We start from the raw sequence: 27,415 nt of genomic DNA on the forward strand, positions 1-27,415 counted from the left end.
CAACACTGATAACCCATACCCCTAGGCACGTGGCGGGGTTGTTATTGGGCACCTCAAGCACCTACCTGTTCGGCCCCAACCTCTCCTCAACAATCCTACCAAGCATCTAACCCACAGCCTCTTCTTCCCCACCCTTACTGTCACATGTGCCACCATCTACATCTGCCCTTGTACTCCCATCCCATACGATTTTCTGGCCCACATTGACCACACCTTCTTTACCTATGCAATTGTCGCAGACTTCAATATCCACAGCTGTGCTGCTGCTGATCTCCAGTTGTGGCATTGGTTTATCACCACCCTCCAGGGAGACCTGAATCCAACACCACTTCCAAAGTGATCATAGCCTCTCCCAACCTCCTTGGGCGTGCCAGTGCAGATGTCCTTGACCTAATTGTCAGTGACCATGCCCGTCATCACTATCTCTGATGGTCGCCATCCCCCCCATTCCTCACCCTGAAATTTCTCCTAAACTTGTTCACAACACTCCTGCGCCAACTGGAATGCCTACCAGGATTCCATACACACCTAGGTCGAACACCATGACCCTAACCTCCAATCTCCTGCTGACATCTCCTGAACTGCTGCCTTCCTCCACGGCACCTTGTCTGATGCTGTCGCCACCCATATCCCTCCCAAAGCTATCCACACTCAATGCCTGGCCCTGCCCCCACAGGCTGTCCTTCTCCTTTGTGAATCCCTTCACCTCTACCAATCCTTCCTCCGCACTCATGACCGGGACACACTCACCTGCCACCGGCGATTATGATGACACATCCCCAACATGCTTACTGCAAAGAAATGTCATGCCTGGCGACAGACATGCACACAACTCAATGCCATGCTGCCAATAAACTCTTCCAAGTATTGGTCTGTTTTCTACCACCTCACTGGGAACTGCCCTACCCCACATTACCCTCTCTTCCTTGGTGACCATCCCTTTTCTGATAACCTCAGTAAGGCCAACCACTTTGCCTTCCATCTATCCTACGTCTTTTCCATTCCAGATGATCCCCAATTTGATTATTCCCTCTTCCCCAACGTCATCGAATGCATGTATACCTGCACTCCTCCCCTTGCTCCTAGCTTCCAGTACTTGGGCCACACACCACCATCAGGACTTAAAACTCCCATCACTACACAGGATATCAGCCTCACACTCTGTGCTAAACGGAACACCGCTCCCGGCCACGACCACATTACTTACCGCCATCTCAAACACTGCCCTTCCGCCGGCCGGAGTGGCCGAGAGGTTCTAGGCGCTACAGTCTGGGACCGCGCGACCGCTACGGTCGCAGGTTCGAATCCTGCCTCGGGTATGGATGTGTGTGATGTCCTTAGGTTAGTCAGGTTTAAGTAGTTCTAAGTTCTAGGGGACTAATGACCACAGCAGTTAAGTCCCATAGTGCTCAGAGCCATTTCAACTGCCCTTCCTCTTTCCTTGCAGTCCTTGCCACAGTCTACCTTGTCACTGGCTTCTACCCCAACCTGTGGAAAACCTCCCGTATCCTGATGTCCTCCAAACCCAACAAGCCTCCATCTGATGCCTCTTTGTATCGCCCTATATGTCTCACCTTGGTGTTCAGCAAGCTCTTGGAATCCATCCTTACCCAGAGCATCCATCACTACCTCCACCACTGCACCTCCTTCCCAACACCCAATGTGGCTTTCGACTTTCCTTTTCTGCCGATGACCAACTCCTATGCCTCACTTATCTCCTCTCCCTCCAGCTTAACTCCCATCGCTCTGCCATTTTTGTCTCCCTAGACCATGAAAAGGCCTACAATCGTGTATGGCATCCTGGTCTCCTGTTTAATCTTCAGACCTACACCCGTCCTATCAATTATGGCTGTGTGATTGCCTCCTTCCTCTCCCACCACCCCTCCTATGTTACCATCCATAAAGCTGATCCCTACACCTTCTACCTCTTTGTGGGTGTGCCCCAGGGCTCTGTCCTCTTCCCTCTCCTCTGCCTCCTGTACACGGCAGATATGCCCCAAACCCCCCCCCCCCCCCCCCCCCTCTGATCCACCTCTTGCAGTATGCTAATGACACTGCCTTCCTTGCCCTCGCTCCTACCCTTCAATGGTCCCAACAGCTTCTCCAGAATCACCTTGATCTTTTTGCCACATGGTGTAACCAGTGGCTCCTCAATCAATCTACATCTACATCTACGTGATTACTCTGATATTCACAATAAAGTGGCTGGCTGAGGGTTCGATGGACCACCTTCAAGCTGTCTCTCTACCATTCCACTCTCGAACGGCAAGACCCAGGCAATCATTGTAGGTCGTACCACTTGCTCCTTCTGGCTCCCTGATTTTTCCTTTACCATCTACACTAGTCCTGCCCACCTCTCTCGCACCCGCATCTACCTTGGATTGACTGTCACGTCACCTGGATCCCTCACCTCTGCTCTATCCAATCCAAAGCCCACAACTGCCTCCGTCTCAAACTCCTCTCTGGCCGGACATGGAGGTTGAACCCTTCTACCATTCTCCACACCAACAAATCGTTAATCTGTCCCATCCTTTGTTATGCCAGTCCTGCCTGGATATCCACCCCCACCCCAAATTCTATAAGTCCCTCTAGATCCTCGAGTGCCATGCACTGTGCCTTGCCTTCTGTATATGCCTCTCGTCCCCCTTGCGGATCCTCTATGACCTGATTCCTTTCCCCCATCTGCTCCTTTTCCTTGAACATGTCCACGTCCTCTACACCTCCTTCCAACTTGATCTCCCTCATCCCCTGGTTGCTCCTCTATTCTCCAACCCTTTCCCACTGACGCACCTTCACTGTTGTGTCCCCCCTACCCTCCACCTCTACACCCTTCATCTCCTTTCCCGAGGTGGCTTCCATCAACTCCCCTTCCTGGATGATGCCCTCTCTCCCTCGATTTATCCCTCCTATCAACTATGATCCTCGCCTCCCCCTCCCTCCCTCTGTCTTTTCCTGGGCTCCCTCTCCCCCCTTCGATCATGTTTTATCTGCACCTACCCACTCCTTGACTCCATTCTCTCCACCTGAATCCTTTTTCTTTCCCCTCCACTGTCTTCTCCACCCCTTTCTCGCATCCACCCAGCTCCCCTCTTTTTCTGTGGCCTCTCCCTCCATTGGGTCCCCACTTTTCCTCCCCTTCATCTGTTTGGGTCCTACCCCCCCCCCCCCTCCTGTACCCATATGTCTTTGTACTCTATAGTACAGTGTTTTCCATGAGTGTTCAGTGTTGTGTGTGTCCCCTTTTTAAAGTGCTGCGAACAGAAACCAGACTGTTGCTGTGTTTTTTAATTGTGTCTGTCTGTTTCCTAAGTACTTTTAATCAGCATCACTGACCTCTTTGTTTTTCATGTTTTCTTCACTACTTGTTCGCCATGTACCAGTTTTAAACAGCCGCAGTTTTATCACCTCTTTTTGTTGTTATAAAAATGGTTCAAATGGCTCTGAGCACTATGGGACTCAACTTCTCAGGTCATTAGTCCCCTAGAACTTAGAACTAGTTAAACCTAACTAACCTAAGGACATCACACACATACATTCCCGAGGCAGGATTCGAACCTGCGACCATAGCGGTCTCGCGGTTCCAGACTGCAGCGCCTAGAACCGCACGACCACTTCGGCCGGCTGTTGTTATATCTCCCCATTATGTTTTTTAACTTTTACGCTGCTGCCAGCCTGCCCTTCTCTGGGGTGGAATGGAAATACATTAAAGAAGAAAGAAAAACTGTCACCCTTCACAAAACCAACTCCCGTCTCTTTTATCCCACTGCTGGCATCCCCCAGGGCTCTGTCTTCTCCCCTTTCCTCTGTCTCCTGTACACTGCCGATATGCCCAAGCTGATGACACTGCCTTCCTGGCTCTCTATCCTACACTTCAACAGTCCCAGCGCACCATGCAAATCCACCTTGACCAGTTCACCAGTTGGTGTAACCAGTGGTTCCTTCATGTCAAACCCTCCAAAACCAAGGCAATCATCATAGGTCGCACCACCCACTCCCTCCACCTCCATAATTTCTACCTCACCATTTATGGTTGTCTCATCCTGCTCACCCCCACCCCGAGATACCTTGGACTCAACCTGGACCATCACCTCTCCTGGACCCCTCGTCTCCTGACCATCCAGCAGAAAGCCCATTCCCACCTCCGCCTTCTGGAACTCCTGTCTGGCCAGACAAGGGGATTGCATCCTTCCACCATCCTCTATACCTACAAATTCCTCATCCGTCCTATCCTCTATCATGCCAGTGTTGCCTGGATCTCCGCCTCCTCCCCCCTGGCTTTCATAAGGGCCTCCAAATCCTAGAACGCAATGCACTCTGCCTTGCCTCCTGCCTTCTGTGTCCACCTTCCTTCCCCCAACATGACTCCTGTATGACCTCCTCCCCTACGCCCACCTCCTCCTTTTCCTCCAACATCTCCGCATCCTTTACACTGTCCTCCTGGTTTCCTCCTTCCTCTCCACCCCCACCCATTGCCACACCTCTATCGCTGTATCCCTCCCTCTCTCCACCTTCACACCCTCCATCTCCTTCATTAGGGCAATTTCCAGCATCTCCCTCTCCTGGATGTTGAACTTCGCCGTATCTACCCTTCCTACCTGACCTTGTTCTCCCTCCTCCTTCTCCTAGAGGGAATTTTTCTCCTTGCCACTCTGAGTCCGTGTACCCCCTCCTCAGCTGTTTCCTCCTCCCATTCCTTCCATCACTGAACTCCTTTGGCGCGCCCCCCACCTCATCCCCCTTCATCGGCCCTCCTTCTCGCCTCATTTTCCCTTCTTCCTTGTCCCTCACCCCTGGCAGATCCTCCCAGGTTATTGTTCATTATCAAGTGTGCTGTGTCAGTGTTGTGTTTGGTGAAAGTATACAGTGTCATCAAGTGTTGTGGTTTTAATTGTGCGCTCAACCTGTGTATAGTCCATGATTTTTCGTGTGATTTTTTATACTGTGGTCGGCTTTTTAACTTGTGTTTGACTCCAGTGATTTTTAATTGCGCAATGAGTTGCCAGCTGTGTTCTTGTAACTTAATGACGACTTTTTAACTGTCCCCTTGTGCATGTCCCCATATTAGTGTATCTTTTAGCTCCCTCATCTCCATTTACTGTGTTTTTTATGTCCCCCTTTTGTCCCCCCTTTTGTTGTAAGCATTCCCATATTATGTAAACCCGTTTGGCTGAAGAGTGGTGGACTGTGCCGCTGCCAGCTCTCCTCTGCCCAATAATGAAATTACAATACAGAAAAAAAAGATGAAAAATGTGGCCGTTCAGCTCCTGGATTGGATGGCATTTTAAATGAACATCTTTGCAGTCTTCCAGATATGCCTCTCCTTTTGTTCACCAAGACTTTAAATGGTTGTCTCACATCTGGGTTTTTCCTCCCTCAGTGGAAGTAAGCCAAGCTGATTGTGATCTCCAAGCGGTTCAAGGACCCTATGGTCCCCACCAACAACATGCCCATCAGCCTCTTAAATATCATGGCGAAGTTGCTTGAATCTGTGATCCCCCACCGACTTTCCCAACCTCTGGCGGTTTCTGGGACGATACGTGCTGAACAGTTTGGGTTTACTTCACACCTCTCTGCCGAATTTCAGGTCCTACGACTCACTGAACATGTCAGCAAAGGCTTCAACACCGCCAAGTCGACAGCTTCCATATTTCTAGAATTGCAAAACACCTACGACAAGATCTGGCACTACGACCTAGTGCACAAGATGAAGATGCTGACGCAGACCGCTACACCAGATATCTATGTTTAGATTGTGGATGACTTTCTCCGTGGTAGGACTTTCCTAGTGGATCAACAGGGAGTGCGTTCTGGCATTTGCCAATTGTCGGTGGGCACTCCACAAGGATCGGTGTGGTCTCCCATTCTTTTTAATATCTATGTGAATGATATGCCCGTCATCCTCGAGTGCCACCTGACACAATGTGCTGATGACACAGCACTATACACCACTGGCCGTATCACTGACGACGCGGTCGTCGCCCGCCACCAGCGACAGGTGGACGCCACCATCACCTGGTGCCAGACAAACAAAGCAGCTCTTAGTGCTGACAAAACTATGGCAGTCAATTTCACGAAATGGCACCCAGTCCTCCACCGCAATATTTCGAGTACAGGCGTACAGAGGCCCAGGTCCCCAACGACCACCTATCTAGGGGTTCGGATGGACCACAAGTTACTATTTCACTGTCATGGAGAGTATGTCGCCAACAAGGGGCAAAAGCTGACCAGGGCTTTGTACCCCTTCTTCCGCAGTAGGGAACTTTACCTACATACCAAGCTCCGCATCAACTAAGCAGTTATCCTGCCTGCCCTTACATATGGTTTCGCTGCATGGGCCACGATTAGTGTCACCAGGATGCAGACGTTGCAGCGCCTGCAGAACAAGGCTCTCAAGTGGAGCCTGCACGCCCTACCACTCATGCGAATTGTGACTCTCCATGAGGAAACGGATCTCGTCCCCCTCAAGAGGACCATACACAATAACGCGCGGTGGCTCTATGAGAAAGTGGATGCCCTGCGGGACACTGTCCATGGGTCACACTTCCAGGTCGCTGGCATTAACATCCAGTTCCTCTTACCATCCTAGAGGACTCAGATACTGATCTTGGCTAACAATAGACCTGGCACGCCCACTGCAGCTACATCCTTCAGCGGTACTAGCCCCACATTCTACATCCAATACTTTCCTACCCTACCTGCCCCTGTTGGCTGTGTTTTTCTGTCTGACTGATGTCATACTGTCACCGTTGGAGGGTGGTATAGGACTCCCAGTCCCACTGTCACACCTCCACAGTGTATTACAGTGACGCAGCGTCGCTGCCCTGTGGATGAATTTACTGCCTCACAACACAGTTAGACCGCGAAAGACCGGTGATGCTGTATGCTACCATATCACACAGGAAAAAAAATGTGATTAAAGTAAAACATTGTCAATCAAAGCAAAGTAGGCATTGGGTACGAAATCGCTCTGCCAGTTAAGTATACAATTCTCAATGCTCCCTATAGAATAACCAGTTTGAGATAAATGCTGTCTCAAAGCAGTTTTGTTCCGTGGCTGTGAATGTTCTTTAAAACTTCAGTTAAAAGAGCGGCCCATCTGACCAATATAATATTTCAAATTCAAATGGCTCTGAGCACTATGGGACTTAACATCTGAGGTCATCAGTCCCCTAGAACGTAGAACTACTTAAACCTAACTAACCAGGACAACACACACATCCATGCCCGAGGCATGATTCGAACCTGCGACCGTAGCAGTCGCGCGGTTCCAGACTGAAGCGACTAGAACCGCTCGGCCACCGCGGGGACGATATAATATTTGTCACTGTTGCTGCAGTCAATCCTGTATACTCCAGAGCCATTAAATTTGTCGTACTTTCTTTTCAGTTTACGTTTTATTCGACATTTTAGCGTGCTGTTAACTTGAAAGCCACATCTGCCATCAGATTTTTAAAAACATTTTTTTCTATTTGCAGGGACATTTTGCCCATTAAATGTCATAGGAAGGGTTTTGTTCTTTCTTTACTGGTTCTATTTTGTATGTGTGTGTGTGTGTGTGTGTGTGTGTGCCTCCTGTTTGTTATACGTTGCTTTAGCCTACTGTAGGGGCGCATGACGTCATTTACAGAAAAGCCGTTAGCTACCGCAATCTGCTTTAAAATGCCGAGTTCTTTACGTATTTCGCTTTCGTTCAAAGGTAGACGAACGAGCTGGTGAACCATGGAGGTGAAGAGCTAGCAAATACAATCAAGGATATACATATACCAAATAATGCGGCATTAGCATCCTTGGGTGTAAAGAACTTCTACAGTAATGTCCCAGTAAAAGAGACTGTTGACATCATTAGACGTAATCTCCTGTTCCATAACAAGATTAGTACTGCGGAGTGTACAGAACTAATTGAATTTCTACAATTTGTCTTAGCTTACAATTTTTTTACCTTCAATGACAAAATATTTTTTGAAAACCTACTTGTACACATAATGTAACCACTGGAAGTTCATGCCATCCTCCCCTCCATGGTTCACCGGCTCCTTCGTCTACCTTTGGACGAAAGCGAAAAACATAAAAAAACTCAGCATTTTAAAGCAGATTGCGGTAGCTAACGGCTTTTCTGTAAATGACGTCACGCGTCCCTACAGTAGGCTAAATAAACGCACAACAAACAGGAGGCGCACACACACACACACACACACACACACACACACAAACACACAAAATAGAACCAGTAAAGAAAGAACAAAACCCCTCCTATGACATTTAAAGGCAAAATGTCACCTCAAAAAGAAAAATGTTTTAAAAAATCTGATGTCAGACGTGGCTTTCAGGTTAACAGCACGCTAAAATGTCGAATAAAACATAAACTGAAAAGGAAGTACGACAAATTTGAAGAAAGAACCAACAAAACTACTTAACTAGCAGAGCGATTTCGTACAGAGTGCCTACTTTGTTTTAGTTTGGCAATGTTTTACATTAATATTTTTCTCTTTATTGTTATTTTAATACGTTTACAGTAAAGGTAGGCCGACAGCGGCCTATCTATGCCGCTCTACGGCCACAGTGAACACATACAGGCAACAGAAAGACAGAAAAACAATCAAACATGGTGGACAAAAACGGGAGACAGACATACTAAAATAAATGAAGCAGTTCACGGGCGCACTGTTGGTATAAAAAACGTTCATCACTGTACACAACGGGGAAGAAAGAGTTTACACACGTGAACGGAGGAGCACAAACGGAGAGACACTGAAGCACTGACGCGAAGACTCACACAAGCACTGGCGATGATCTCCGGCACACGAAGATGCACTGTTCACGCGCAAAGCTGAGGACCTGCCAAAGGGAAGAGGTGCGGGTAGGAGGGAGAGGGGGAGGGTGCTGATGCCAGTGGGAGAGGACAAGGGAGGGGGAGGGGAGAGGGTAGGGTGGGCTGTGAAAGCCCAGGGGGGAGGGGAGGGAGGGAGGAAGAGAGGAGGGAGAGAAGAGAAAGAGGGTGCCCTGGAGGAAAACACAGGGGGAGGAAGGGGAGGATCAAAGTCGGTAGGAGGGGTAGATGGAGGGATTGAGGGCATCATCAGGGAGGGGGAGTTGGCGGAAGCTACCTTGGGCAAGGGTATGGACTGTGGAGAGATGGAGAGTGGGTGGCATGTGGGAGTACAGGCATGGTAGTGGACGGGGGTGGGAAAGGATGGGAGAGACAAGCAGGTGAGGGGGATCAAGTTTGCGGGAGGTGCAAAGGATCCTTATCTGTTAGAGGAAAAGGAGGAGGTGTGGGAACGGAATCAAGTCGTAGAGGATCCGCATGGGGGAGGGGAGGCGGATGCAATAGGCGAGGCAGAGCGCATGGCATTCCAGGATTTGAAGGGATTTGTAGAAGGTATGAGGGGTGGCGATCCAGGCGGGATGGGCATAGCAGAGGATAGGGCGGATGAGGGATTTATAGATGTGGAGGACAGTGAAGGGGTCCAGACCCCATGTATAGCCAGAAAGGAGCTTCAGGAGGCAGAGTCGGGAGAGTGCCTTGGCTTGGATCATCCGGAGATGGGGGGGGGGTCCAGGAAGGGCGACGGTCAAGGGTGATGCCAAGATACTTGAGGGTGGGGGTGAGGTTGATATGATGGCCGTAGATAGTGAGATAGAAATCGAGGAGACGGAAGGAAGGGGTGGTTTTGCCTGCAATGATCGCCTGGGTTTTTGAAGGATTGACCTTGAGCAGCCACTGGTTACACCAAGTGGTGAACTGGCCAAGATGACATTGGAAAAGGTGCTGGGAATGTTGCAGGGTGGGGATGAGGGCAAGGAAGGCAGTGTCATAGGCGTACTGGAGAAGGTGTAAGCGAGGTGAAGGCGGCGACATGTCCGCCGTGTAAAGAAGGTAGAGAAGGGGGGAGAGGATGGAACCTTGGGGCGCAATGGCGGAGGGGTAGAAGGTGTAGGAATCCGTGTTATGGATGGTGACATAGGAAGGACGGTGGGAATTTGGAGCTTGAAGAGGAGACCGGAATGCCATACATGGTCGTAGGCATGTTCAAGGTCGAGGGAGAGGAAGATGGCAGAGCAACAGAAGTTGAGTTGTTCGGAGAGGAGGTGAGTGAGGTGGTGCTGGTGGAGATGCTGGTGGATGTGTCAGGTGAGGAATGGGTCCAGGACCTTGCTGAAGACCGAGGGAAGGCTGATGGGACGATAGGAGGAGACAGCGGATGGTGGTTTGTCAGGTTTGGGGAACATCAGGATCTGTTACTTTAATATATTTTTTTTCCTTTATTGTATGTCAATTCCCCATCGGGGCGGGCTGGCAGCAGCATATGCGCTGCTCTTCAGCCGAAAGACATAGAACAAACAATAGAAGACATTTAAAAATAACAAAGGAGAAAACATGGTGAACATAGATGTTCAAAAAGGGGGAGCATCATGGAAGACAATAGACAAAAAAAGGGCTTCTGTAAAATTGAGATAAAACCCATAAAAAAGTAGCGCACAGAAAACCACACACTGGGACAATTAAAAGAACACAAGGCACAGTATGACCGGAGCATAAAAGTATCGACAGATGGCGTAGCACATAACAAACACTGACAATAACACTAAGTACAAGGCCAGCACACAATTAAAATCACACCTCTCGACGCGCAGGAGAAACAGCACTGAACACAACACTGACGTGGCACACTGATGATGATCAAAACGGAGGATCTGCCAGGCGCAAGGAGGGGTCCTCTGGCGGTCACGTTCCTCTAATCACTTCTCGCTTATGCGTAATTCTGGCGTTAGTGCTAACAGAGGGCGCTGATTATGTTCATTAGTTTCTAGGCTATTTTACTTTTTAGATTAACAATCTAACTTTTGTAGTGTTTTATTTCATCGTTTTTGTTACTGTAATGCGTCTTACACCTTATAAGCCCATTACATACTTTACCGATTGTCCTTCCCCCCCCCCCCCCTTTATTTTAAGTTGTTTAGTTAATCATTGAAGACTTGTGTATGCCTACAGTAGCGACATCTGGTGAACTTACAATATAAACATCTCGTGGCTACTGTACGGCAGTTTGTTTTGAACAGTAGTGCTGCTGACAAGATGACCCTTGCATATGCTGTTATTTATATATATTTGACGATGCTGGTGCTCAATTTGCTTTCAACATTGACAATGCCACTATGGCTGCAGTACGTTACGCCATTGTTTTTATAAAACAAGTATGCCTCCTCATACTTAAATGGTTCAAATGGCTATGAGCACTAACGGAACTCAATGCCCCTATCACTACACAGGATCTCATTGCTACACTCCGCACAAAACGCAACACCGCTCCTGGTCACGATCGTGTCACCTACTTTCACCTTCGTGAAGCTCCTGTCTCTTTCCTCTCCACCCTGCGCAGGCTCTACAATGTAGTCCTGTCCATCGGTTACTACCCCGACCTGTGGAAAACCTCCCATATCCTGATGTTCCTTCAACCTGGTAAACCGCCGTCCGCCGTCTCCTCCTACCGTCCCATCAGCCTTACCTCGGTCTTCAGCAAGGTCCTGGAATCTATCCTCACCCGTCGCATCCACCAGCATCTCCGCCAGCACCGCCTCGTTCCCACTACCCAGTGTGGCTTTCGGCCGTCCTTCTCTTCCGACGACCTTCTCCTTCACCTCACTCATCTCCTTTCCGAACAGCTTAATTCCCGTCGCTCCGCAATCTTCCTCTCCCTGGACCTCGAACGTGCTTATGACCATGTATGGCATTCTGGTCTCCTCTTCAAGCTCCAAACCTTCGCCCTTCCCATTAACTATGTCCGTCTTATCGCCTCCTTTCTCTCCCACCGTCCTTCCTACGTCACCATCCATAACACGGATTCCTACACCTTTTTTCCCTCCACCGGTGTGCCCCAAGGCTCCGTCCTCTCCCCCCTTCTGTACATTTTATATACGGCGGACATGCCGCCGCCGTCACCCCCCATCCACCTTCTCCAGTTGACTGATGACACTGCCTTCCTTGCCCTTGCCCCCACCCTGCAGCACTTCCAACACCTTCTCCAATCCCATCTTGACTGGTTCACCGCTTGGTTGCTTGGTTGCTCAAGGTCAATCCCTCCAAAACCCAGGCGATCACTGTAGGCAAAACCACCCCTTCCTTCCGCCTCCTTGATTTCTCTCTCACCATCTATGGCCATTCTATCGCCCTCACCCCCACCCTACACCTGCGGGTCCGGGGTAAGAATAGGCCCGAGGTATTCCTGCCTGTCGTAAGAGGTGACTAAAAGGAGTTTCAACTGTTTCGGCCTTCCATGTGATGGTCCCCCTTGGGGTTTGATCTCCACTTTTCAAAATTCTACAGAAGTACAAGCCTTTTGGGGAAGGACGCCTTACGTGGTGTATCACTGGTCCTCAGTGCACTAAGACCTTGGCACTCAGCATTGTAACGGCGTTGTAACCACACCCACTATTCCTCAAATTGGGCCTAAACGCCTGATGGGTTGCACAAGTTACGCCCATAGTGCGTCCCCATCTGCACCTACGATCATGATGGACTTTCCATGGCACCTGAAATCCAGCACGGTAGCCAGCCCGTTGTGGTGGGGTCGTCATGTACCCTCTAGGTTGTAGCCCCCTGACTACACAGGGATCGTACTGCTGATACCTGAGCTGTACCCTCCCCACGTCGGCCAAGGAGTAGATGCCGGCCTCCTTGGGGAATCAGGACTCCCGGCAATGGTCATCCTGTGAGGTGGCTCTTGCTGAGGCTGGGTGGCGCCCGTGGGGAGAGCCCCTGGTCGGAGTGGGTGGTATCGGGGCGGACGTTTCGCAGATGAAACGTTAACATGTATCAGGCCACTCTGCGGCTGAGTCTTTTAAAAAGAAAGGTACTGGCTCTGGTTCTGGTTCTCCTGCCCTTTCCCCCTTGGCCACTCCCTGGGAGGAAGGACAGGCCCGCCGGCTTGGGGCGAAGTACTTCCCCCGCTATTTAGTCTGTTCTCGGATCGATGGGGGGACGTTCGCCACCTCCAAGCCCATGTTCTTTATCCAGCACATCGAGGATATCTTCGGGGAAATCGAGGCTCTCAGTAAAATGCGTCCGGGGTCCGTTCTCATAAAGTCCACCTCCGCCACACAGTCGGCGGCGCTCCAGGTGTGCGACCAACTAGGGCACATCCCAGTGTCCATTGTCCCACATCTGGCACTGAATAGGACGCAGGGGGTTATTTTTCATCGGGATCTCCTGCTGCAAACTGATGAGGAGCTCAGGGCCAACCTGGAGCGCCGAGGCGTGCATCTCGTCCGGCGAGTCCAGCGCGGCCCCAAAGACCGTCGCGTCGCCACCGGGGCCTTTATCCTCGCCTTCGAGGGGGACGTTCTCCCGAAGAAGGTAAAGGTGATGTGCTACCGGTGCAACGTGCGACCTTACGTCCCGCCTCCTATGCACTGCTTTCGGTGTTTGCGCTTTTGGGCACATGTCGTCACGGTGTGAGGCTGAGCCCCTTTGTGGCGATTGTGGACGTCCTCTTCGTGAAGAACATACATGCACCCCACCACCTCGGTGCGTCAATTGTCCTGGCATCCAATCGTCTAGATCTATAGACTGCCCCACGTATCAGATGGAGAAGAAGATTCAAGAATTAAAAACTTTGGATTGTCTCTCTTATTCTGAGGCCAGGAAGAAATATGAACGCCTCCATCCCATGACGTTGACAACTTCGTTTGCCTCAGTCGTGTCCACTCCTTCCACAGTATCCTCACCCCTATCCTGTCCCCCCTCCACCTCCTCACCCCATCCGAGGTCTATGCCTCCGCCTCCCAAATCCCTCCCTTCCAAATCCTCCTCCCTCGCGGCCCCTGCCTGCGATCCTCTTCTCAGGCGTCCATCGAGGAAACGATCCGGACCCCGGCTTCCGAGGTTCGGCGTTCCAAAACGGACCCCGCGCGTGAGGACCTTCTTCAGGTCCAGCCCATCATCCCCGTGCCTCATCAGACTTCCAAGAAAGCCTCCAAGAAGAAATCTTTATCCCCCTCTCCACCCCGGCGCGTTTCGTCTGACGCTCCATCCGCGAGTCGCCGCTCCCGGCCGTCCTCAGTTTCGCCGGGACGCTCTGCTGCCAGGCGCTCAGCTGGCCTCTCGTCGGCGAAGGATGCTGCCCCTCCTACGCAACCCGGGAAAGCGGCCGCAGCTGGCGGCGACTCGATGGAACAGGATCCGCCTCCCGCCGGTTGTAGCGTTGTTCCCTCGAAACCTGGCCCTCCGCGGCCGTCGAGGTGACCCGCTCTTCACCCGTTTCGTTCCCCCCTTTTTTTCTGACTAGCAATGGTTTTGTTCCATTGGAACATAAGAGGTATTCGATCTAATCGGGAGGAATTACAACTGCTCCTCCGCCTGCACTGTCTGCTCGTCCTTGGTCTCCAGGAAACCAAGTTGCGGCCAACTGACCATATTGCTTTTACCCACTATACCTCGGAGTGGTCTGACCTCACCCCTGCGGACGGTATTCCAGCTCATGGTGGGGTCATGTTGCTCGTTCGGGACGATGTCTATTACCATCCCATCCCATTGACCAACCCACTCCAAGCAATAGCTGTCCATATTACTCTTTCTGCCTTTACTTTTTCTGTTTGTACCGTCTACACTCCATCGTCATCCGCAGTTAGTCGGGCTGACATGATGCACCTGATTGTTCAGCTTCCTCCGCAGTTTTTATTGTTTGGCGACTTCAATGCCCATCATCCCCTTGTGGCTCTCCTGCATCCTGTCAGAGAGGCTCCCTCTTGGCGGATGTCTTCAACCATCTCAATCGTGTCTGCCTCAATACTGGCGCCCCGACTTTCCTCTTGGACTCTACTCATACCTACTCCCACTTGGACCTCTCGATCTGTTCTACCACTCTTGCCCGTCGGTTCGAGTGGTATGTCCTTTCTGACACCTATTCGAGCGACCACTTCCCCTGTGTCGTTCGTCTCCTGCACCACACCCCATCCCCACGTCCTTCGAGCTGGAACATACCGAAAGTTGACTGGGGACTTTACTCCTCCCTGGCGACCTTTCCAGACCACGATTTTCTCAGTTGTGACAGTCAGGTCGAATACCTCACGGCTGTTATCATCAATGCTGCCGAACGTTCCATTCCTCGTACTACCTCTTCTTCACGTCGCGTTTCCGTCCCCTGGTGGAATGAGGCTTGTAGAGACTCTATCCGTGCTCGCCGACGTGCTTTACGCACCTTTCGCCGCCATCCTACGTTGGCGAATTGTATTGGATACAAAAGACTCCGAGCGAAATGCCGTAGAGTCATCAAAGACAGCAAAAAAGCTTGTTGGGCCTCTTTCACCAGCTCCTTTAACAGTTTTACTCCCTCTTCTGTCGTCTGGGGTGGCCTGCGCCGGCTGTCGGGCATTAAGGCCCACTCCACGACACCTGGCCTGACTTCAGGTAATGAGGTACTTGTGGACCCTGTGGATGTCTTCAACGCCTTCGGCCGCTTTTTCGCGGAGGTTTCAAGCTCCGCCCATTACCACCCTACCTTCCTTCCCAGGAAAGAGGCAGAAGAGGCTCGGCTACCTTCCTTCCACTCGCTGAATCTGGAAAATTATAATGCCCCCTTTACTATGCGGGAACTCGAATGTGCACTTGCACTGTCCCGGTCCTCTGCTCCGGGTCCAGATGCCATTCACGTTCAGATGCTGGCACACCTTTCTCCGGCAGGCAAAAGCTTCCTTCTTCGTACCTACAATCGCGTCTGGACCGAAGGTCAAGTCCCGATGCGTTGGCGTGACGCCATAGTTGTTCCTATACCCAAACCCGGGAAGGATAGACACCTTCCTTCTAGTTACCGCCCCATTTCTCTTACAAGCTGTGTCTGTAAGGTGATGGAGCGCATGGTTCATGCTCGGTTAGTTTGGATTCTTGAATCTCGACGGCTACTTACCAATGTTCAATGCGGCTTTCGTCGCCGTCGCTCCGCTGTTGACCACCTTGGGACCTTGTCGACATTCATCATGAACAACTTTTTGCGAAAGCGCCAAACGGTAGCCGTGTTCTTCGATTTGGAGAAGGCTTATGATACCTGTTGGAGGGGAGGTATCCTCCGCACTATGCACAGGTGGGGTCTACGCAACGCCTGCCCCTTTTTTATTGATTCCTTTTTAACAGATCGAAAGTTTAGGGTACGTGTGGGTTCCGTATTGTCCGACGTCTTCCTCCAGGAGAACGGAGTGCCTCAGGGCTCCGTCTTGAGCGTAGCCCTTTTTGCCATAGCGATCAATCCAATTATGGATTGCATTCCACCTAATGTCTCGGGCTCTCTTTTTGTTGATGACTTTGCGATCTACTGCAGTGCCCAGAGAACATGCCTCCTGGAGCGCTGCCTTCAGCGTTGTCTAGACAGCCTATACTCATGGAGTGTGGCAAACGGCTTCCGGTTCTCTGAAGAGAAGACGGTTTGCATCAACTTTTGGCGATATAAAGCGTTCCTTCCGCCATCCTTACATCTCGGTCCCATTGTTCTCTCCTTCGTGGAAACAACTAAGTTTCTAGGGCTCACGCTGGACAGGAAACTTTGTTGGTCTCCGCACGTCTCTTATTTGGCTGCCCGTTGTACACGTTCCCTTAATGTCCTCAGAGTTCTTAGTGGTTCATCTTGGGGAGCGGATCGCACTGTCCTGCTTCGCTTGTATCGGTCCATAGTCCGATCAAAGTTGGATTATGGGAGCCTCGTCTATTCGTCTCAACTCTATCCACCATAGTGGGTTACGACTTGCGACCGGAGCATTCTACACTAGTTCCGTCGAGAGTCTTTATGCTGAAGCTGCCGAATTACCATTGACCTATCGGCGCGACGTACTGCTTTGTCGGTATGCCTGCCGGCTGTTGTCAATGCCCGACCACCCCTCTTATCAGTCCTTCTTCGCCGATTCTCTCGACCGTCAGTACGGGTTGTATGTGTCTACCCTGCTGCCCCCTGGAGTCCGCTTTCGTCGCCTGCTTCGACAATTGGATTTTGCTCTCCCTACCACCTTCAGAGAAGGTGAGAGCCCGACACCACCTTGGCTCCAGGCTCCGGTTCATATTTATCTCGACTTCAGCTCGCTCCCGAAGGAGGTTACTCTGGCTGCAGTGTATTGCTCACGGTTTGTCGAACTTCGTGCGCGACTTGCCAGTCACACCTTTATTTACACTGATGGCTCCAAATCTGACGATGGTGTCGGCTGTGCCTTTGTCGTCGGGGCCGTCGCCTTTAAATACCGGCTCCTCGACCAATGTTCCAGCTTTACGGCCGAGCTTTTTGCTCTACATCAGGCCGTTCAGTATGCTCGCCGCCACCGTCATTCATCGTATGTACTCTGCTCTGATTCACTCAGTGCTCTTCAGAGCCTTGGAGCTCCATATCCGGTCCATACCTTGGTGCAACGGATCCAGCAGTCCCTCCATTCTTTTGCTCCAGATGGCTCTCCTGTCAGCTTTCTGTGGGTTCCCAGCCATGTAGGAGTGCCTGGGAATGAGGCTGCTGATGCCACAGCCAAGGCTGCAGTCCTCCTACCTCGGCCAGCCGCCCATTGTGTCCCGTCATCTGACGTTAGTGGGGTTGTTTGTAAGAGGCTTGTGTCGATGTGGTGGGATACTTGGTCATCACTTCAAGGAAACAAGCTCTGGGCAGTAAAACCGTTCCCAACTGCTTGGACAACCTCCTCCTGACCATCTCAGCGAGAAGAGGTCCTTCTGACAAGGTTGCGGATTGGGCATTGCCGGTTTAGCCAGCGCTACTTGCTCTCCGGTGACCCAGCCCTGCAGTGCCCTTGTGGTCATGCATTAACAGTGCGCCATGTTTTATTGTCGTGTCCCCATTTTAGTCAATCTCGTGTTGTCCTGTCTCTGCCATCTACTTTACAGGATATTTTAGCTGATGACGCTCGAGCAGCTGCTCGTGTTCTTCGTTTCATTACTTTGACTGGCCTGTCCAAAGACGTCTAACTCTTTCACTTATTTTATCTGCATCTTTGTCAGAACTTTCTGGTGCCCCCCCCCCCCCCCCCTTGAGTTTCACTAGATTCCATGTGCTCTAACAATTGTGACTGGGCGCTAATGACCTCAGTAGTTGAGCGCCCTTAAACCCCAACCCTCAAGTACCTTGGCATCACCCTCGACCGTCGACTCTCCTGGACCCCCCATCTCCGGACAATCCAAGCAGAGGCACGCTCCTGACTCCGTCTCCTCAAGCTCCTTTCCGGCCGTACGTGGGGTCTGGAACCCTCCACCATACTCCACACCTATAAATCCCTCATCCGCCCTATCTTTTGTTACGCCCATCTGGCCTGGATCACCGCCCCCCCCCTACCTTTTATAAATCCCTTCAAATCCTTGAACGCCATGCTCTCTGCCTCGCCTATCACATCCGTCTCCCCTCCCCCACGCGGATCCTGTACGATCTCATTCCGTTCCCCCACCTCCTCCTTTTCCTTGAAAGGATACAGATCCTATACACCTCCCGCAAACTCGATCCTCCTCACCCGCTTGTGTCGCCCATCCTCTCCCACCCCCGCCTGCTGCCGCACCTGTATTTCCACGTCCCACCCGGTCTCCATCTCTCCACCCTCCTTACCCTCTCCCAAGGTGGCTTCTGCCAGCTCCCTCTCCCTGATGATGCCCTCCTCCCCTCCATCTACCCCTCCTACCAACTTTGATCCTCCCACCCTCTTCCTGTGTTTGCTCCTTTGGGCACCCTCCCTCCCTTCTCTCCCTCTTCCCTCCTTCCTCCATTTCTCCCCACTCCTCCCCCAGGCTTCCCCTCCCCTGTCCCTCTCCTCCTCCCCCCATCTCCTCAGCCATTGGCATCCTTGTTTTCCCCTCTCCCCCACCTCACCCTTATTCCCCTCATGGCAGGTCCACAGACTCGCACACACTAAGTGGACATTCACGCGCCAGAGATCATCGCCATCAGTGTCTCGTATGTGCCGTCGTGTTTAGTGTTCAGTGTTCACCGTCACACTCCCTTGTTCGCCAGTGCCATCGACATCTTCAGTGTTTGTGCTTCGCATCAACAGTTTGTAGTGTGGATTGTCATCGAGTGTGAACGGCTTCATGTTTTTTGTGTTCCTGTGTCTACTGGTTTTTCCCCGCCGTTTTGTTCCAAACCATGTGTCTTCTCTGTTTTTGTCATTGTACTATCTTTGGCTGAAGAGCGGCGTATTGTGCTGCTGCCAGCCTACCTGTTCTACAGGTTTTAAAATCACAGTAAAGAAAGAAAAAAAAATCTGAACACTAGGCGACTTAACTTCTGAGGTCATCAGTCGCCTAGAACTTAGAACTAATTAAACCTAACTAACCTAAGGACATCACACACATCTATGCCCGAGGCAGGATTCGAACCTGCGACCGCAGCGGTCGCTCGGTTCGAGACTGTAGCGCCTAGAACCGCACGGCCACTCCGGCCGGCTTCTTCATACTTAAAGCACAAAAATGTATATGTATGTTATGTCTGTCAGTAGTACTTTTCATTATGGTCCATTTAATTGTTTTAAGCTGTAGAGAATCTGCTAATGTATTCATGTTTTCCAATATTCTGCTGCAGATCTGAAGATGGTCATTATAGACCGAAACCTGTAATCTGTTGACAAAAATTTTGTGGAAATAGACCTAAAGTAAAGGAAATTTATTCTATATTCGGATCACTGTTTTATTCGCGAAAATGTTGCAGCTTGTGAAACATATGTAAACTGGCAATCATGGGCGTACCCAACGAGGGGCAGGGGGGTGGGGGCAGTTGCCCCCACCCTAGAAGATAGTAGCAGTTTTTCACTAGTTTACTGTTTTATTTAATAAGAAATTCTGCATGTTTTCTCGGATTGTACAAGTGCGTTCTTGTATTTAAAATGTTTATTAAAAGCAGTTTTTCACTGGTTTACTGTTTTATTTAATAAGAAGTGCTGTATGTTGTCTCGAGTCCTTGTTTTCTGAGACTAGTATGACCTGCCCCCTCCCCCCCCCCCCCCCCCCCGCCCCGCCCCAGTTCAGATCCTGGGTACGCCCTTGCTGGCAATCTTGATTTCCCTCACATCATACGCGACATTTGGTGAAGAAAGTAATGTGATACTAACTACGACTACGTGAACACTGATAATTCACTCTTACGCCAATTAGCACCAAATATTATCTCTGACCTTTAGAATCTGTAGATGGCCAATGTGCAGCTGGAACTGGTTGTGATTGTTATTCTTTCTTAACTGTATCTAAAATAGAAGTGTGTAGTATATTAATTATATCTCTACACAAACAGAATGTAAATAAAAAAAAAATTATCTAGACAATGGACGTAAGTTTGGAGGTGCCCCTCGCACTTTTTTGAGAGAGTACAAATAATGAGGAACTGTAAGTCTACTTGTGTGTCTTTGTGTTTCAGTGGTGAAGTGCCAGACTACAGACCCACATGTACGGTGTTCAAGCCATTCCTAGTGATTCATTATCTCTTTCACCCCCTGTAGTTATTGTTAGTGTGAAAAAATGTTCAGCTGTAGCATAGTTCAGAGTCAGTGTTAAACTGTAGGCCACTACTGGTTAAGTCAGTACTAAAGTCAGAGGAAATCAGTGGCGCACTACCTCCAGTGGGGTAGGTCCTGCTAACGCACTGTAGTGTTCAAACTGACCTTCGGGTTGATGACAGCGTGACCTTTAAACCTACTTACCCAGGATATCAATGAAGGTGAAATTGGAGAGAATAAGATTCTGCAGGTTTCCGCCTATGACACACAGCAGTGGTAGGACGCCTGCTTCAAAGTCGAGCGTGAGTCCATCACAGTTGGTGAGTGAGAGGGCGCACAGGTTCTCGAAGAGCATGAACTTGTAGAGGGCCTCGGAGGGCAGCCAGGCGTTGGAGAGCGCGACGGTCTTGGTGTCGGGGCAGAGGCGCGTCGCTGAGTCCAGCTGGTGCTCCTGCGCGCGCTCCGTTGCCGACAGCAGCGTGCTGAGGCGAAGCCGCTCCGGCCGCGGGCTGCCCTCCTCTGACAGGCGGATGCCCAGCCCCGACAGCAGGCGGTGCTCCAGCTCGTGGTCCCACGTCTCCAGCAGCTCCAGCGCCTGTGCAGTCAAAAATGTAGCATGACTCCAGTTCGTCGTCTCAGGTCTCCAGCCTGTCCGATCAAAAATACACTATCTGTTCAAAAGTATCTGGGGCACTAGATGTCATGAGATGTGAATCCGTCAATGTAAGTATTGTGCTGTCAGTAGAGAAGCAGTAACAGCAGAATGGGTCTGTCAGGAAAGCTCAGAGACTTCGAATGAGGATGAGTCACGGGATGTCATCCGAGTAACAAATCAATCGGGGACATTTTGACCCCTATAAAGGTACCCAAGTCGACAGTTGGTGATGTGACTGTGAAGCGGAAACGCAGGGGATGAACCACAGGTTAAGCCAATATCAGCCAGAACTTGCAAAAAAATGGCGTGAAATCAGTGGTGGGAAACATTTATGAGTTCCAGAGTGCTACTAGCACTCCAGTTGGCAAAACGATTGTGCATAGGGAGTTAAAAGAAATGACTAAAATGGCCGAACACATGCCCATAAGTCACACATTTCTGTAGTCAATACCAAGTGACGCTTGAGGCCATGTAAAGAACGACGCCACTGGACAGTGAGTGCATGGAAACGAGGGTTGGGAGTGGTGAATCATGCCATACTCTGGGTCAATATGATAGAAGAGTTTGGGTTTGGTGTATGCCTACAACACGTTGTCTTCCATCACATGTAATGCCAACAGTGAAATACTATGGAGGTATGTATAATGAGCGTTTGGCGTCATTGGCCAGGAGGCGCCTTGCGGGGCAGATGCGGCCGCCTTGGTGCAGGTCTTATTACATTTGACGCCACATTGGGCGCCCTGCGTGCCGGATGGGGATGAAATGATGATGAAGACAACACAACAACCAGTCCCTGAGCGTAGAAAATATCCGACCCAGCCGGGAATCTAACCTGGGCCCGTAGGATCACTTTTGTTCGTTGCATCTGCTCGGGGCGGACGTCGTAAGACATCTGTTTAAGTTCGTTGTTGATCGATTAGCTCAGTTTTTTGTTACAGAGGGCTGCTAACCCTCTGACCGAACACGCTGAGCTACGGTGCCGGCATAAATCTCATTTTGTTTGCTTTTGTTCGTTGCATCTGCTCGGGACGGACGTCGTAAGACATCCGTTTATGTTCGTTGTTGATCGATTAACTCGGTTTTTTTTTTATTGTAGAGGGCAGCTAACCCTCTGACCGAACACGCTGAGCTACCGTGCCGGCAACCACTCAGCTATCGGGGTCGATACTATGGAGGTGGTGTTATGGTATGGTATTTTTTTTTTTTCATGGTTAGGTTGTCATCCCCTTGTTATCCTTAAGACAACGCTAAATGCGGAAGAGTAGGAACACATTCCACAGCATTGTCTATTTAGTTTAGAAACTTAGCCATTTCGGAAATTCTCCTATCCCTGGCTCGAAAGCCAGTGATAATGCCCTTTTGGAAATCACATAAATCGCTCAGTTTCTGCATTATGACAACGACTACACTGTTTTCCGCTCCCCCGCCCCCTCCCCGATACACTTTATATACACTCCACTGCTAGTGCTGCCACCTCCCGTCTGTGAGTGATTATTGCTCGTTGGCGTCGAACACAGGCGGTGGTCGCGTTAATGTGACTAGAGCGTGTAATACTTCTGTGGGATAATTAATGCTAGAGTGGAAAATATCCCCATTTTAGTAGTAGTGCGAACAAAGGGAGGACCGAACACGCTGAGCTACGGTGCCGGCATAAATCTCATTTTGTTTGCTTTTGTTCGTTGCATCTGCTCGGGACGGACGTCGTAAGACATCCGTTTATGTTCGTTGTTGATCGATTAACTCGTTTTTTTTTTTATTGTAGAGGGCAGCTAACCCTCTGACCGAACACGCTGAGCTACCGTGCCGGCAACCACTCAGCTATCGGGGTCGATACTATGGAGGTGGTGTTATGGTATGGTATTTTTTTTTTCATGGTTAGGTTGTCATCCCCTTGTTATCCTCAAGACAACGCTAAATGCGGAAGAGTAGGAACACATTCCACAGCATTGTCTATTTAGTTTAGAAACTTAGCCATTTCGGAAATTCTCCTATCCCTGGCTCGAAAGCCAGTGATAATGCCCTTTTGGAAATCACATAAATCGCTCAGTTTCTGCATTATGACAACGACTACACTGTTTTCCGCTCCCCCGCCCCCTCCCCGATACACTTTATATACACTCCACTGCTAGTGCTGCCACCTCCCGTCTGTGAGTGATTATTGCTCGTTGGCGTCGAACACAGGCGGTGGTCGCGTTAATGTGACTAGAGCGTGTAATACTTCTGTGGGATAATTAATGCTAGAGTGGAAAATATCCCCATTTTAGTAGTAGTGCGAACAAAGGGAGAGAAGACTGTAATAAACGAAACGCGACAGCAAGGAGATAGACTATGTAATCAAAAGTATCCGGAAACATTCAAAAACACACGTTTTTCATATTAGGTGCATTGTGCTGCCAAATACTCCACATCGGCGACCTCAGCAGTCATTATACATCGTGAGACAGCAGAATGGGGCTCTCCGCGGAATTCATGGACTTCGAACGTGGTCAGGTGATTCGGTGTCACTAGTGTCATACGTCTGTACGCGAGATTTTCACATTCCTAAACATCCCTAGGTCCACTGTTTCCGATGTGACAGTGAAGTGGAAACGTGAAGGAACATGGACAGCACAAAAGCGTACAGGCTGACCTCGTGTGTTGACTGACAGAGACCGCCGACAGTTGAAGAGGATCGTAATGTGTAATAGGCGGACATCTATCCAGACCATCAGACAGGAAGCCCAAACTGCATCAGGATCCAGTGCAAGTAATACGACAGGTGGGAGGTGAGAAAATTTGGATTCCATGGTCGAGCAGCTGCTCATAAGCCACCCATGATACCGGTAAATGCCAAACAACACCTCGCTTGGTATAAGGAGAGTATACATTGGACGATTGAACAGTGGAAAACGTTGTGTAGAGCGACAAATCACGGTATCCAATGTGGCGATCAGATGGCAGGGTGCGGGTATGGCGAAAGACCGGTGAACGTCATCTGCCAGCGTAAGTAGTGCCAACAGTAAAACACGGAGGCGGTGGTGTTATAGTGTGGTCGTGCTTTTCATGGAGGGGACTTGCACCCTTGTTGTTTTGCGTGGCACTATCATAGCACAGGCCTACATTAATGTTTTAAGCACCGTCTTGCCTCCCACTGTTGAAGAGCAATTCGGAGATGGCGACTGATTCTTTCAACGCGATCGAGCACCTGTGCATAACGCACGACCTGTGGTGGATATTTTACACGACAATAACAACCCTGTAATGGACTGGCCTGCACAGAGTCCTGAGCTGAAACCTATAGAACACCTCTGGGATGTTTTAGAAAGCTGACTTCGTGCCAGGCCTCACCGACCGACGTCGATACCTATCCTCAGTGCAGCACTCCGTGAGAAATGGGCTGCCATTCCCCAAGAAACCTTCCAGCACCTGACTGAACGTCTGCCTGCGAGAGTGGAAGCTGTCATCAAGGCTAAGGGTGGCCCAACACCATATTGAATTCCAGCATTAGCGATGGAGGGCGCTACGAAGTTGTAAGTCATTTTCAGACACGTGTCCGAATATTTTGATCACATAGTGTACATGTCTATCATAGATTATGTAATAACCAGCGACAAACTAGAAGGAATAGCAAGAGACTCCAGAGTTTTTAGGAGATACGATGTGGGATCCCATCATTTTGTAGTAATAAGCAAAATAGACATGTTCACAAAATGGAAGAGGAACTGGAAGTTACCAAAAGAAAGAAAAGATAATGAAATTTCTAAAGTATTATCAAAGATGACTATACAGCAGAACATATCAAGCGCGAATGGAGCAATATAAGGAAAGCAATAAAGAAGGCTGCTGATGAGGAAAAGGATATGATGAAAAAGGGGCCTCAAAATCAGAACATCAGACATTGGAGCGAGCATAAAGCTCAACTATAAAGCTTACCTTTTATTATCTTACTAGCACGGAAAAAGAGGACCAACAGAAGAGCAACTCAAACAGCAGCAACATATGCCCCAGGAGCATGAGCGACTGCGCCAGGAAGTAATCGTTAAACCATTTAGGAATCATCGGTCGAAGAAATAGGTGTCACCACGTTTACAACCTGTGAATGACTGTAACGAAATAACTTCATGTCTACATCTACATCTACATCTACATTTATACTCCGCAAGCCACCCAACGGTGTGTGGCGGAGGGCACTTTACGTGCCACTGTCATTACCTCCCTTTCCTGTTCCAGTCGCGTATGGTTCGCGGGAAGAACGACTGTCTGAAAGCCTCCGTGCGCGCTCTAATCTCTCTAATTTTACATTCGTGATCTCCTCGGGAGGTATAAGTAGGGGGAAGCAATATATTCGATACCTCATCCAGAAACGCACCCTCTCGAAACCTGGCGAGCAAGCTACACCGCGATGCAGAGCGCCTCTCTTGCAGAGTCTGCCACTTGAGTTTATTAAACATCTCCGTAACGCTATCACGGTTACCAAATAACCCTGTGACGAAACGCGCCGCTCTTCTTTGGATCTTCTCTATCTCCTCCGTCAGACCGATCTGGTACGGATCCCACACTGATGAGCAATACTCAAGTATAGGTCGAACGAGTGTTTTGTAAGCCACCTCCTTTGTTGATGGACTACATTTTCTAAGCACTCTCCCAATGAATCTCAACCTGGTACCCGCCTTACCAACAATTAATTTTATATGATCATTCCACTTCAAATCGTTCCGCACGCATACTCCCAGATATTTTACAGAAGTAACTGCTATCAGTGTTTGTTCCGCTATCATATAATCATACAACAAAGGATCCTTCTTTCTATGTATTCGCCAGCTCCATTGTAATTATACCAGCAGTAAAGTAGCAGGCGAGATGTGGGACCAGCAGCCGTAATTACGACAGTGGTTCATAATCCTAGCGCTGCTCCGGCGAGCCATCCGGTGGTGATAACACGGACCACCGTAATTATTCACCCACCCAGAAACACGGTGGATACTCCCAGGGGAGAGGATGCGCACGGTGTCGCCTTTACTGATGGCCGCTGACGACATGCTGCCAAGCACCGTGCTTCAGCCTCGCGAAGAGCCACTTCGCCATTACTGGTGCTACTCAAAACTCCACGAAACATAGTCACGTTGTGGCATGCTTAGCGCTGTTTCAGGGAGACAATTATTGAACTACATGAAAAAAAGTAAGTTAGTTACAAACTACGGCGTGCACATACTTCATTCAACACGTAAACGTCAATACAGATATTCGGATTTAGATTATGACATGTTCGATATGCCTGCGATCATTAGCGACGATGTGGCGCAGACGAATAGCGAAATTCTGCATGACCCGCTGAAGTGTCGGAACATCGATGCTGTCGATGAGCTGAATAGCTGTTTTCAGCTCAGCAATGGTTTTGAGGTTATTGCTGTACACCTTGCCTTTAATATAGTCCTCGCAAAGAGGGGCGCATGTGTTCAAATCCGGAGAGTATAGCGGCCAATAGAGGTTCATGCCAGTGACCTCTGGGTACCTCAGAGCCAGAATGCTGTCCCTGAAGTGCTCCTCCAGGACATCGACCCTCTCCTGCTTCGATGGGTTCGAGCTCCGTCTTGCATGAACCACATCTTGTCGAAATCAGTCACTTTGGATAATGGGGATGAAATCATCCTCCAAAACCTTCATGTACCGTTCGCTAGTCACTGTGCCGTCAACGAATATCGCACCGATTATTTCGTGACTGGACACTGCACACCACACATTCACCCAATGAGGGTGAAGAGACTTCTGGATCGCGAACTGCGATTTCACAGCCCCCAAGTGTGCCAATTTTGCTTAATGACGAACTCCTTCAAATGAAAGTGGACTTCATCGCTAAACAAACCATAATGCCATAATGCAGATACGAATTCCCATCGTGCCTCGCGGCCAACCGTGCAGTGTGAACGTCCTAACGCAAACCGTTTAGAAGTTATGCGATTTTATTTTATATAGTTCAATAATTGTCACCCTGTAACAACACGCATTTACACTACTAGCCATTAAAATTGCTACACCAAGAAGAAATGCAGATGATACATGGGTATTCATTGGACAAATATATTACACTAGAACTGACACGTGATTACATTTTCACGCAATTTGTGTGCATAGAACCTGAGAAATCAGTACCCAGAACAACCACCTCTGGCCGTAATAACGGCCTTGATACGCCTGGGCATTGAGTCACGTAGAGCATGGATGGCGTGTGCAGGTACAGCTGCCCATGCAACTTCAACACGATACCACAGTTCATCAAGAGTAGTGACTGGCGTATTGTGACGAGCCATTTGCTCGGCCACCAATGACCAGACG

At 49.8% G+C, this 27,415-nt stretch overlaps 1 protein-coding gene across 2 annotated transcripts in view; it reads right to left on the bottom strand.

The window, feature by feature from the left end:
* Positions 1–27,415, bottom strand: part of LOC124555088 (EIN3-binding F-box protein 1-like) — a 577,244-nt gene that overhangs the window by 39,431 nt on the left and 510,398 nt on the right. For both annotated transcript variants that reach the window (XM_047128883.1, XM_047128882.1), the window contains exon 5: positions 20,653–21,043. In XM_047128883.1, coding sequence (XP_046984839.1) covers positions 20,653–21,043 — 391 coding nt within the window. The remainder of the gene's footprint in view (positions 1–20,652; positions 21,044–27,415) is intronic.

This window comes from Schistocerca americana, chromosome X, assembly GCF_021461395.2.
Source record: "Schistocerca americana isolate TAMUIC-IGC-003095 chromosome X, iqSchAmer2.1, whole genome shotgun sequence".
In the NCBI taxonomy this organism is placed as follows: domain Eukaryota; kingdom Metazoa; phylum Arthropoda; class Insecta; order Orthoptera; family Acrididae; genus Schistocerca; species Schistocerca americana.